We start from the raw sequence: 14,254 nt of genomic DNA, 5'->3' as shown, positions 1-14,254 counted from the left end.
GGTGTGGGGGTGAAAGGGACAGCAGTGGACGGCTGGTGTTGGTCATATTGAGCCAATGGGTAAAGAAAGGCAGTATACTGGAGAGACGGCCAGATGTTGCCTGAGGACTTCCTGCTCCGGATACAGTTTTATGGGTTTGTGACGGACGTGCGACGGCTGAGATGGATATTCAGGAAGTAGTAGTCTGTAATCTCACCACAATTTCTCGCATATCCAGTTAGGCCTTACCCGATCACCCATATTAAATTATATACAGGACACCTGCAGCAAAATGAAAATGGTGCTCGCGTCCACCTTATTGGCCGGGTTTGCAACTAGGGTACTGCAATTCAATTCAGCTGTGAATAAAGGCAACTAAATTAACTTCTGGGAAGTGGAGGCAATTGAGTGCAGTGCCTGCTATACTCTATCTTTGTCTATCACAGGCTAAGTATTCTATGTGCCATGTCCACATTGCCCCTAATGGGCCAATAGAACTTTAGCGGTCATATTACGAAGCACTACAATGAATAGCATAAATTTATTTTTCGACAGGTACTTTAACATTTCAAAAGTTAGGCTCACTAATTGGAATATGTTTAATTAGTAAGTTAAGTTATTGGTTAAGAATGTTAAGTTAATTGTAGTTTTTCGGCGGTATCAGTTGTCAGCATTTCCTTATCTTACAGTATTGTAGATATTGTCTATTAAGATGAAGATCAAATTCTTCTTAAATGTATTTTCTCAAAAAAAACAGACGTCCATGAATATATGAATAAAATGAAAATGATGGAAGTACTGCTTCTTTTACAAAGAGTAAGTGATCTTGATGTAAGTGAAACAGAAGCTGACCCTGGCCCTGTCTACACATGAGTCTGGTGATAATTTCACTGCGCAGGGCTGCCCATTCACACCATAAACCCTGACCATCGTCACCTTGTTGATGTTTATAGGTCGATACATGATTATTTCAAGATCACCACAGTGTTTGTACACAATACTTAACGGTGAATAAATGTGTCAGGGTTTGCTCACAAGACACCATGCTATGAAAATATATCTATTTATTATACAAATGTAAAGATGTCAAGCGATTTGGTGTTAATCTACCCAGACAAAATAATGTGAGGAGCGACAATAGGTCCCGAGAGGAAGCGCGGGTGATAGTCCAAGTGTGGAGAATTTGCACAGAATACACAGGAACAAAAGTATAGCTCTAAACCATATAAAAATTTACAAATTCTACCAGAAGAATCGTTTGCACGGGGGGCGGTTAAAGTTTGGACTAGTTCAGACGGAGTTCACAGAAGCATAATCAGTTTAAAAAAAAACGATTGGACAAACATTGGGAAACCCGACATTGTACGACATCAAAGGCGACTATTTCCTCAAAGGTATTGAAAAGTCGAATATGGCGGGACCATGAGGATTCTGAACTGGAAACCATCTTCAGTAAGTGCTATAACTAGAAATTTACGTTTCTCGGATTTACTATAAAAGGTACGAGGACATTTAGATATAAAGAGAAATTACCAAACATTGATATTTGTTGATTTCACAATGTGTTATCAAAGGGAGATTCTGAGAGGAATTTTTTTAGCATTTTTCGTTTTGGTGATGATGTGGTCAAAGACAGTCAACGTGTGTGAAATAATTTTCAGAGTTGGGGAGGAGATGCTTGCACCCATCACTTGTTGAGAATCGAGTCGCGACCACAACTAGCTCTAATCCACAAAATTATTTATTTTTCGCTGCAAGAGTTCACTGACCGCCAACAATATATATATATATATATATATATATATATATATATATATATATATATATATATATATATATATATATATATATATATATATATATATATATATATATATATATATATATATATATATATATTAGAACTGACCTACAACCGTATTTTTATTTGCTCCTCAGTTGTAGTTTTATGCTACGTCAGCTTACCTATGTAGCAACATATAATAATCGGCAACTCTGTCTTTCCAGGATCCCTCACCATGCAGACGAGATTACACCAGTGAACCACTTCGATCTTGCTAAATTTTCACCTTTCACCTGGTGTTTCCTTCCAGTGGTCTCCTTTAAAAGAAATTAAGATGCTACGCTTTGCAAGTTGCAGGTGCATGTTGCATCACTCGTAAGCAGAGTAAGGAGTGGCGAGGCTTTTCACAAGGTCCTCCATGAGAGGTGTTTTGTGTGACGTCCACAATTAACAATTAACAGTTGTGTTTACAATAGTTTATCATCCTGGTATAACATCACTGGTTCTCTGGCACGTACAGCAGAGATTGGTACTGTACTGTATGTGTACCTCTTCGTGTTGTTACTAGTTATACATGCACTCGATCTATTAACTCAGAATAAATTAAGTTCACTAATTTTTTGTGACTTCTTGACACCAAATACTAGTCGAGAAGTGATTGGCAGTCCGATTTATTCATGTAGGACCATTACTTGACTTCATTGCGGCTACATTTGGGTAAATTACTCGCTCCCTCGGTTCTTGCACGGGATCTATTAACTCAGATTAAATTAAGTTTTCCAATTTTTTTGACTTTGTGACACGAAATACTAATCGAGAAGTGATTAGCAGTCCGATTTATTCATGTAGGACCATTATTTGTCTTCATTGCGGCTACATTTGGGTATTTAGGATATATATTCCTCGTAAATGTAGGTGTAAGATGAAGCTCAAAAATGTTCAGATGGAATTAACTTGGAGAAACTTTTGAAAGATTCTGTATGCTGTTGCGAAAAGGTATCTATGTAGTCTCATTGTAATTTTGATGTTATATTACGCCTTTATATTCGTCCGTAGTTCGCATCAATTATTAAGGTATGTATACATTCTTACCTCTGCAGATTCTGGTGCTTAGATAGAAAAGCTGTTATTATTTATTTTTATTACTTGCATGTCATCAAAGTACTCGTCATACGGGCTTAGTGAATTCTACTACCAGTGTCCTGATGAGTGTTCGTTAATACTTCAGGTAACACCTTGAGTACGATGACTTACCCCCTTGAGCATGACAACTTAAGGGGTTGTCATCGTACTCTATCAAGTGGTTAAGACATACAAATAACAGTATGGTATGATGATAGCCTGATTGGTGGTCCTCGAATGGTAGATTATGATGCAGTACCTCCGGGTGACAAAGTCAGTGTTTCTTATGAACGAGAAGTACAGATAAAAGAAATCCTGACAGAAAATACATACACTGGCGCATTAATCCTTGGCAAGTGTTTAATACTATGAAAACGTGGATGTGACGTTATCTTTACCGTGTGATTGCATCAGCTAACAGTTGTTTCCCACGAGAACCTTTTGCACACGTAATATGGGCCTACTTTTGGTAAGTTTGTGTTATCCTCAGTGTTTGTAATGTATAACGAACTTGATCTCATGTTTCTAATATAACGAACTTGATCTAATGTTGTAATATAACGAACTAGATCTCATATTTGTAATATAACGAACTACCAGGGTGTTTGTAATATATTACCCAAGTGAAGAGCTTGACCTAAGTCGCGATAAATGTAAATATTTTTTTATACAAAGTATTGGATTATTAAGTTATTATAATATTACGTTCCTAGTGATTCGGGCGGGTTATAAAGCAGGTGATTTGAATGGGCCGAATGACTAGTAAGAACGGAGGCTTATATTTGGCGGGAGATGAGAAAACTTGTCTTCTAAACTAATTTTTTTTAATTACCAAATTTAATAAGAACATTACAGCTACTTCGCAGTAAAATAATGAGTTAAAAAATACAAACAATTATAATATATTGTTTAAGGGATAAATAAATTTTAGACCAAAGATATTTTCCAGCAAATTTTAGTCACGTATAAACGTAAATGCTGGGTACCGCGAACGCCACTTCGCGTGACGTTTTAAACGAGCCCCGACATTCATTGAGAAAAGACGGTCATTAACTCTCTAGAAGAAAGACGTAACAGCTGCCTCCCTACCCATTAGATGTTCTTGAACCTTCAATCAACCAATATTATGTCCATATAAGTTTATATATTTTGTGTATATCAAGACGTATGAACATCCACCCACTCATAGAAGTTGAGGCGTGGACATCTCCAGCCCAGCAGAGCTTATACTCGGGTATGTTGCTGAATTAGTGCATAGACTACGCCCTTATAATTATTAGATGGCAATCATAAGTAATTTTTCAGAGTTTTGATAGAGTAGCAGTGGTGAATTTTTAATCAACTGCGGGAGAGTAGGGCCTCGTATTTCTACTTAGCGTGTTACCACAGTTCTATCTCAAGTAATTAAAAGCGTAAACAACCATTCCAAAATTCCTGGCAACCTATATCGGTTTCTAAAACTTCGAATGGAAAAAAATATACATTTCCTGCTCGGCATATTATGTGACGAGCAGTTTGGTTTTGTAAAGTTTGGTTTTGTAAAGTTTGGCATTTCGACCATAGTTCTTTGTTAAGGAGAGTTAGTGTAACTTTTGCCATCTCTGAAACGTCTGGCGAAGTCGGTATATACAAGTCTGTCAGCACATCAGTAGAATAATTAATGTAGGCGATAATAAAGCGAATGTCTCCTAAATATTAGATTAATTACTTATGAGTCTTTACAGTTTTATTGGTTACTAATATTTTCCAGTTCATATCAGTTTAAAAGTTCTGTCTAATCCCATGAAAATAAAATCTCGGTCGTCTGGTGATAATTGATCCAAAAGCCTTTTATTCTCTTATCATGAACGGAAATTAATGCCAGAATGTAGTTATGATAAATGACGTAATAGTTAACAGTGATACTATTTATTCATTCTGTTCTGTTATGTTTGAAGCCAACTTCTCAGCTGTATATCACGTCCCCCCAGGATGAGAAAAGGGTGCAATGTTGACAGACGTTACTGGGTCAGCGTATAGCATTGTGAAGTAATATAGAGTAGTTGACGAAGACAATAAGTACGGTAGCATGACGTGAATTCTGCGACAGTGTTAGGACTGGAGAACCGGTTATAACTCGATCGCCTCCCCCTCGACCCACTGCGCATCTTTTGGCGCGCAACACTCGTTTACGGGGAGCGGTGACACCCACTACTCTTGCACACACATTCGTTTTGTTTTATTATAAAATTTGATATTTTGTTTTAATATCAAGACGAATGCGAGTGTTTGATAAATGATGAGCTTGGAAGAGAGGATTTCCGATTGCTGACTCGACTCTTACATGTATTGCGTCATTCACAATCTAATGGAAATAACACCATTCCATACTGACCAAATGACAATCCACCAGCACCATATTATATCACAAATTATATAATATGCACTCTGTCCAAATAGTTTATCTAACAGACTTGCAGTGAGCACTAAGTGGCGGGGTTCCAACGCACGCGCAGTACTGGGGATTGCCACGTGCGGGCCAGACTCGGCGTTCCGGCTGGGGTGATGCCAGTGACCAGACTATTGCACGCCGCTTCAAGGAATTATCTACTAGGGGTGGGGGACTGAGTGTATGAGGGGGAGAGAGGTGTGTCATAGGCGATAAGCATCAGCAGTCTGCTACGGGGTTATAAGGCAGTTTAGTTAGCTTTACGAAACTTCTGGGATCGAAATGTTTTGGAATAGAACGTCTAAGACTAGATTTCGGTGGACCCAAACATATGGAACGAAATTACAAGGTAGAACAGCCGTCTGTAATGTTCAATCACCCATGTCACATTATAGGTGTGTCGTAATTAGTGGGACGAATAGTTTATCATAAAACCTTTTGTCTTCCTCTTGCTGTTGGCAAAAAAAATCATATTAAGATGTCTGGTGAGGCAAGATAGGATTATCATATTGATATTTAATACGATAATCCCAACTAATTTGCTATGAGTCTTGCTCATTATAATATATATTTATTTTGGCGATGTTGATAATTACTGTGAATACTTGTGTTTCCTCAAGAAATATGTAAGAACGAGAAGCTATCAGTATGTACACAGGTAAACGTATTTTTCTGATTTTCAGTTGGAGTGCCTGACGAAAGTATTTACCATGGTTATTATTATGCAGCTATATTATGAACATGCACTTTTGAATTCATTATCAACACCAGATTTATTATGAAAAAATAAATAAAATAAATGAAAATTAGACGCGAACTAAATAGTGCTAAAGATTATCATGGGTGGTGGTGATGGCATTATTTGGTTGGTGAACTGTGGCAACCCCACTGAGTGTGAGCGCCAAGAACCCCAGCTGAACAGAGTAGTCGGCAGTGTGTGTGTAGATCTCGCGTTGTAAGTATCGAACGTCTCCGTGCCAAAGCCATGACTGAAGCCAGAAATGATTACAAGGAGGTCCCCATGAAAGAGGCGGACGAAATCAAGAAGGACGATGAGGTGGTGGGACTCAAGCCCAAGATGACGCTGTTTAACGGCATTACGGTGATCGTAGGCTCCATCATCGGCTCTGGGATTTTCATCTCCCCGACGGGCGTGCTGAAGAACACCGGCAGCGTGGGCATGTCCCTCATCGTGTGGATTGCCAGCGGGGTCTTCTCCATGGTCGGCGCCTACTGCTACGCCGAACTGGGCTGCATGATCCAGAAAACTGGCGCCGATTATGCCTATATTATGGTAACGTTTGGGCCGTTCCTGGCGTTCATGAGGCTTTGGGTGGAGTGCATCATAGTACGGCCATGCTCGCAAACCATCGTGGCACTCACGTTCAGCGAATACATCATGAAGCCGTTCTTCCCTACCTGCATGCCACCCGACGTGTCTGGACGTCTTCTGGCCGCCGTGTGCATCCGTAAGTATACTTGCGTGACTTCTGGACGCTTCTCTCGACACCTGACCTGATCTCCTTGGCATATATTTACATTTTTTTTAATAAAGAAGTGACACAAACCTTTGGAGCTCCTTGTACCATATGTTTCACTTGTCCACGGAAGATAATACCATGGATCCTCTCATTCCCTCAACTCCAGACAAAGTTTACGACTCTAGTGTATTATCGTTTTTCTCGAGTTGTATCTCACGCATACAGAGTTTTACCTTGTTACGTATTTAAAGACCTTAGTTTTTGAAGCGCAGTACAGTAATAACATTTTAACAACTGTCACGTCCACAGGCACAAATCGAAGTGACAGTTTATATCAAGATGTTTGTTTTTTCCAAGCTCGTTTATAATCATGGTTGTGCTGTCACCTACAGGTACACATTCATAATGGGCCGACTGCTTGTGCTGTTTTTATCAGTTTTCGAAGAATACTTGGACACCTTACTTGCTTAAGTTAGTGTTTCTTGATACAAAATTACATCTTAAACGAGGACAAAATTATTGTTATGCAGGTATATCGAATATTATTATGGGGTTCAACCGTTCAAGAATATTCGTAGTGGGAGAAACTTCGCCAACGCCTAGTGCAAATAACATTCACGTGTACCTGGACTCGGCCGCTTCTCTGATGCTGAGGCGCGCCCGAACGTTGAAATTCAAGTTACATTTCCTTCTCTATTGCAACATTAATTTACACATGGAGAATCACATTGATTAGTTATTATTTACACTTAATGAAATTCTCTTGTTACTTTACAAAAATTATGTGTGAACTTGTTTGAACATGTTTGTTTTGATGGCCTGGGAGGGAGAACGCGGCAGTACTGCCAGACGTAAGTGAAGCCTACAACAATATCGTACAATGCATTAGTATTTGATGAAAGTCACGAGAATGATGAAGAATAACTCAGGCCACTTCTTTGCTCTAAACTGAGCTCTGCATTTGTATAGTCAGTATTACGCCTCAGGTTAGTTTATTTGTGTGCAGCATAAGGGGTGGTTAATTTTATTTAAATAACCACGTTCATCTAAGGTCAGCAACAGTGACACATTCTAGGTAAATATACGGGACTGAATTTTGTTAGCAATAAAGTTTTGCCCTTTGTTTATGGGGGTTTAATAATAGATTTTTGTGTAATCAGTGCCGTCTCTGTCCCTGGTCTACCACTACGCCCATGCTTTCCTGTTCTCGCCTTAAAGAGAGAGAGAGCACTGTACTGAGCCACACACCGCCTATATTGATTTGTTGACTGCCGGAAACCCCGTTAGAGCGACTTTCTGTGGCTGCAACAGGGATACGACAACGCTCCACCTCCACAATTTTCTGCTGGGAGTCATTCACTCTTTCCCTGTTCACTCCCGAGGGGCCTGACACAGGACCCTTCCATTTTTTCTTACTTTTGACCATTACTCCTTAAAAATAAAATTCACGTTGGAACGCCCAAAGGGATTTTAAAAGGTAAAGACTTCTTGGTAGGAATTCTTCGAAATGCCATACGGGGGTGACGAGGCAAAGAAAAAAAAAGAATTAGATGGAAATGTGCTACTGTAATTCAATATAGAAACATATATAGATTTATAATAAAGTTAACTTGATGGTTGTGGAAGAAGAATGTTACGTAAGCTAAGGCCAAGAAGTATAAACAAAACTACTGACATGTGTGAGTAGAAATGATGTGTGTGTGTGTGTGTGTGTGTGTGTGCGAGATCGTGAATATATTGTAATTATGTGTGGGTTGGTGTATGTGAGAAATAAAGAAGTTACGATGGCTGTCAGTCCATTTAATGCGTGCACAGTACACAGGAAGTTAACGTGGGAGGAGGTATCGATCTCAGCTGTTCTCCAGTGCTGATGAAGGTTGATCAATAACACGAGAGGGCGGTTCATCACTAACGCTGGTGGTGTAGTTTGATCAATAACACGGGATGTTGGTTAATCAATAACGCTGGTGATAGAGCTTGATCTATAATGCTGGAGATGGAAGTTGATCAATAACACTGGTGGTGGAGTTTGATCAGTAACGTTGGATATGGATGGTTGATCAGGAACACTGGTGAGGCAGGCGGTGTTCGTTGTGGTTTCGGGGGGGTCAGTGACCTCTCTCAGCTGTGGAGTGTAGCGAGTACAGAGGTTGGGAAGATGGGTGGAGGTGTAGGTGCGTAGTGTGAAAGTAGGGACGGTGTAGGTGGGTTTAGGGACAGTAGGGAAGATGTAGATCGGATTTAGGAAGTGTAGGGAAGGTGTGGGTATGAGTGGTAGAGGTTTAAATTGGAAGCTCTGAGACAATGTGTACTGTATTGGATGGTTTTCAGTAGATGAAGGTTCCGGGGGTGTAGATGGGAGAATTCGGGCATCATAGAGGAATGAGTTTGGGCGGAAGTGTGATAACTGGGTGTAGGGCTGGGCGTCAAAATTGGGTGTGAGCTGGGCGTCATAATTGGGTGTGGGGGCTGGGTGTAGGGCTGGGTGTCATAGCTGCGTGTAGGGCTGGGCGTCATAACTGGGTGTAGGGTTAGGTGTCATAACTGGGTGTAGGGCTGGGTGTCATAACTGCGTATAGGGCTGGGTGTAGGGTTAGGTGTCATAACTGGGTGTAGGGCTGGGTGTCATAACTGCGTATAGGGCTGGGTGCCATAACTGCGTATAGGGCTGGGTGTCATAACTGGGTGTAGGGCTGGGTGTCATAACTGCGTATAGGGCTGGGTGTCATAACTGGGTGTAGGGCTGGGTGTCATAACTGCGTATAGGGCTGGGCGTCATAACGGTGTAGGGCTGGGCGTCATAACTGGGTGTAGGGTTAGGTGTCATAACTGGGTGTAGGGCTGGGTGTCATAACTGCGTATAGGGCTGGGTGTAGGGTTAGGTGTCATAACTGGGTGTAGGGCTGGGTGTCATAACTGCGTATAGGGCTGGGTGCCATAACTGCGTATAGGGCTGGGTGTCATAACTGGGTGTAGGGCTGGGTGTCATAACTGCGTATAGGGCTGGGTGTCCAGTGTCATAACTGCGTATAGGGCTGGGTGTCATAACTGGGTGTAGGGCTGGGTGTCATAACTGCTGTACTGGGTGTCATAACTGGTATAAGGGCTGGGTGTCATAACTGCGTATAGGGCTGGGTGTCATAACTGGGTGTAGGGCTGGGTGTCATAACTGCGTATAGGGCTGGGCGTCATAACGGTGTAGGGCTGGGCGTCATAACTGGGTGTAGGGTTAGGTGTCATAACTGGGTGTAGGGCTGGCCGTAAGCAATGTTTAAGTTAAAGAAGGGTTGATAAGGTTTCATCGACGTGTGGCTGAGGCCTTTTGAGACCTGTGGGTTATGTGTATGAAGGAGACGACTTGTTATTTTGAGGTGTTGGACAGCGCTGGGAACATCTCTCTGCTGTCATTTAGTTCCGATGCTTTTTTTTGCAGACTTTGATGCAGTGATAAACAAACGTGAATCCTGGAGCTAAAGTACCATAGATTTTTGTTGACGTCTCTGTTTTGTGTCTGTTGCGTGCACGACCTCTTCAGATTATTGAGGGAATAACAAAAACAAGAAACGTCTGTACAGTATTCTCAAGCGGAAATGATGTGTTCTCTAGACCTGGTTCCTTGTTTACGTAGAGCCAACAGGTATCCACTGGTGGAACTGCGGCATCTGCTTGGCTGATTCGCAAACCATGGAGAGACGAATTGCAGTCAATATGTCAAAGCAACTTTGGTCTCCAGAGCGAAAAATTTTATTTTCGTCAGTGGTCAGGGAATCAAATGCCGCCGTTCCGCCAGTATATACTGTACGGGTATGTGTATGACAATAGGGTCCAGTTTGTCTAACTCCTTGCAACTGAATTCTAGTGTACGCAGACTACCATTGACAAACTAATATGATTGTGCTGTACCTCTGTCTGTTAATGAGCCATTGACAAAACAAAATCTGTGCTGAGTCGTGTTTGGTTGGACCAGAATATAAAGAAAGGGGACAGAAACCCCATTTTCCCCTCTGTCCAAGTTAACTAAAATGATTTCTATAATCCGATTACACTGTTATGTGTGCGGGGGGCGGGGGCGGGTTACTGAAGTGTCTGCTAATTTTCTTACGTTGGTATACGGTACTATTATACTGTATGATGTAACTGTGGGACTTAATGCATACAAATAGGAAACTGGCCTGACTAAACCAGTTAACCTAGCCTCCATTCCACCATCCTCAAGGGGAAAAAAGTACTTGGTCCATTGTACACGCTCATTAAGTTTCAATATACTGTAATTAGCAAAGAAGTGAGGTATAAGGGGGTTACAATTATTGCAATTACTGAATAACAAGAAAAGGTTAACAGCAGTTACCAGTACCTTCCTCTCCCTCACCACTCACAGGGAAATACAGTATAAATGGATAAAATAGTTACCGAGTCTCACATCCCTGGGCAGTAGGCTGAGTCGCCTCCGAATTATTATTGACTTCTTGTTAAAGTTGAAAGTTTCAGGTGGGGTGGAGTGGTGTGGAAAGGTTAGGCAGACGTGGTTGGGGGAGGGAGTTACTGGTGGTGGCTGAGTGGGGGTTACTGGTGGTGTGCTGGGAGAGGGAGGGGGTTAGTGGTAGTGGCTGGGAGAGGGAGGGGGTTAGTGGTGGTGGCTGGGAGAGATGGAGGGGATTAGTGGTGGTGGCTGGGAGATGGAGGGGGGTTAGTGGTGTTGGGGAGAGATGGAGGGTTAGTGGTGGTGTGCTGGGAGAGATGGAGGGGGTTAGTGGTGGTGTGCTGGGAGAGAGGGAGGGGGTTAGTGGTGGTGGCTGGGAGGTTAGTGGTTGTGGTTGGAAGGGGGGTTCTGGTGGTTGCGGAGGTAGAAGTTGAACTGTGACCACTAATCGATTAGACTGTCATAAATTTTAAAGACTTGACAGTTAATTTGCTTAGACTGGTTAAGGTGACAGTGAATGAACAGAGACATTATTTTCCAGGTAGGCATGACTGGATTGGATTATTGACCTAGCCTTTATACCTCTCCTGCCACCAGTCTTGGGTCTTTAAAGATTTAGTCGATATTTTTCATGATAAAAGGTGGTGTGAGAACGCATCTAAAAAGACTAATTCAAGGCTATGAAATGAAATGGTTAATATGGCGTTGAAAATGCACGGAGACTTGTGGAGTTGATATGTTCTGTCATACCCAGATGCTGAGAAAGAAAATAGCCTAATATGCATAGTGAGTTTGGGTGACCAGTAGCTAGCAGTCAACCAGTAGCATAAAAAAAGTTGGCGAGCCTGAGGACTCTCCCTGGTGACCGTGATACTGTTGTCAAGACTCTTCACTGCTTGTCTAATCAGGTACATTATACTGTATAGTTGTGATACAAAAAGTAAACCGAGTAGGGTAGGACTTTGTTACCAAGAGCGATATGTAGAGCAGATAGACTTTAATCTTTAGTGGCAGACAGTGACGGTATCCCAATCTCTAGTGGCAGACAGTGACGGTATCCCAATCTCTAGTGGCAGACAGTGACGGTATCCCAATCTCTAGTGGCGGACAGTGACGATTTCCCATATTCTAGTGGCGGACAGTGACGATATCCCAATCTCTAGTGGCGGACAGTGACGATACCCCAATCTCTAGTGGCGGACAGTGACGATTTCCCATATTCTAGTGGCGGACAGTGACGATATCCCAATCTCTAGTGGCTGACAGTAACGATATCCCAATCTCTAGTGGCGGACAGTGACGATATCCCAATCTCTAGTGACTGACAGTGACGATACCCGTAAGTACGATACTCCCTAGGGTATTTCATTATCAATTTGGGCTCATCAAAACAACATTAGACCTACTGAATGGAAATAAATTGTTACCGTGGGACGCGATATTCAAACATCATTAATTATTTATCAATGTGTGCTTTGTTAACTGTTATGCATTCATATTTACGAAATCTAACTTTAATTTATGTTTATGTAGCGTAGTTTAGCGAACGATAAGTATGATTGGATTAGGAATAGTGTAAGATTAACAATAATAAACCAGCTGGGTGAGAGAGAAGGTAGTCGTCTGCGGTTTGTCTGAAGTCGGTGGAGTGTCTTTTGAGGTTACAGGCGTAGTGTCTCCTTATGACTGAGTAACTAGAGATGTTAACAAGGGGATATTATGCATAGTGTTAAAGGTTATTTACCCTACTGGCCAGACCCACAACCACACTAATTGAACTGTTAACGAATGCCGTTTGCTTAATATGACAGACGGCAGACATAATTGCAGTAACCAACGCCTACATAAGTAACATAACAAACGTCACTTTAATACAATTTGTCAAAATCCAAAGATTAATCTCATGACATTAACATAACACTTAACGGTAATTACTACAATAAACATCCTCATAGAAAAAAATAAGACCACCAAACTATAATTATTACAGTCCTGCCAAACAAAACTTAAGTAAATAATTATTCCCAGATGAAATTAGGTAAATTGGTATTAAACTGAGCATGTATAATGTGTTACATGTGTTGGACGTTGTTGCTATGGGTTGCTCTAACTGTTAGTGCGGTCGTGTGTTACAGTCACACCACTTGCCTCCCCATCTGCTATTTTATTTCTGTTGTATTTTCATATTTTTTTTAGCTTGATTATTATAGGTCTAACTTTTTTTTTATTCACGATATATTCTGTACTTGTTTGGTTATTTATTTTTTGGGGTTGTGAATGCATTATTAAGGGGTCATGTTAGAGGTTCAAAGTTGGCACAGTGTTGTACTTTGAAACCAGTTCGTGTCTGCGGGTACAGAAATTAGTGGTCATGGGTGAGACCTTTGAACCGCTGATAGGTACTCTTCCTCACGATTTTGGAATTACGAAAAAAAGAAAGGTTGAGATTACGAAAGAAACTGAGATTACGAAAACATGTTGGGATCACGAAAATATATTGAGATTACGAAAGAAAAATGACTACGAAAATATATAATGAATACTGTACAAAGATCAGAGGGTTGAACAACTTCCTGCCTAGCCCAAGTGACACTGTGTTGTGGGGCCTGGTGGGCGTATACTGTACATGCATATGTGCACTCTAAAGTCTCACGTACGGCCTCACCCGCCCAGACGCCTGCTATTAATAACCTCCCCCCCCCCACCCCTAAGGTAGTAAGTAGTGATTCATGGCCAAGCACATTCCTCGTTGCTACTCATTAAGTGGAAAAAACGTCGATGCAGTATCAATGATCAGCGTGTAATGGGTGAGATAAACTGCCTGTGCCAACACTATCACTCAAGGAACGTGACTGTCCTTCTAGGAGGGTCTTTATGAGTCTCAGTATGTGGTTAAAGAAAACTGATATGTCTGGAAAATAAAAGATTAGAACTGTAGTATATTCTAATATATAATCGATATAGTGATGGTTTTTTTACTTATTGCTTTGCATTAGTCACCTGAATAAATGACCTGTTTTGTCAATATCTAACAGATAAGA

At 41.2% G+C, this 14,254-nt stretch overlaps 1 protein-coding gene across 5 annotated transcripts in view; it reads left to right on the top strand.

Moving 5' to 3' along the window:
- The first annotated feature begins 6,228 nt into the window (after positions 1–6,228).
- Positions 6,229–14,254, top strand: part of LOC121873839 (large neutral amino acids transporter small subunit 1-like) — a 151,395-nt gene continuing 143,369 nt past the window's right edge. For all 5 annotated transcript variants that reach the window (XM_042377589.1, XM_042377593.1, XM_042377590.1 and 2 more), the window contains exon 1: positions 6,229–6,781. In XM_042377589.1, coding sequence (XP_042233523.1) covers positions 6,298–6,781 — 484 coding nt within the window. In that variant the 5' untranslated portion in view covers positions 6,229–6,297. The remainder of the gene's footprint in view (positions 6,782–14,254) is intronic.

The sequence above is a fragment of the Homarus americanus genome, unplaced genomic scaffold (genome assembly GCF_018991925.1).
Source record: "Homarus americanus isolate GMGI-L3 unplaced genomic scaffold, GMGI_Hamer_2.0 scaffold25827, whole genome shotgun sequence".
NCBI lineage: Eukaryota > Metazoa > Arthropoda > Malacostraca > Decapoda > Nephropidae > Homarus > Homarus americanus.
This window is presented reverse-complemented; position numbering and strand designations above follow the sequence as displayed.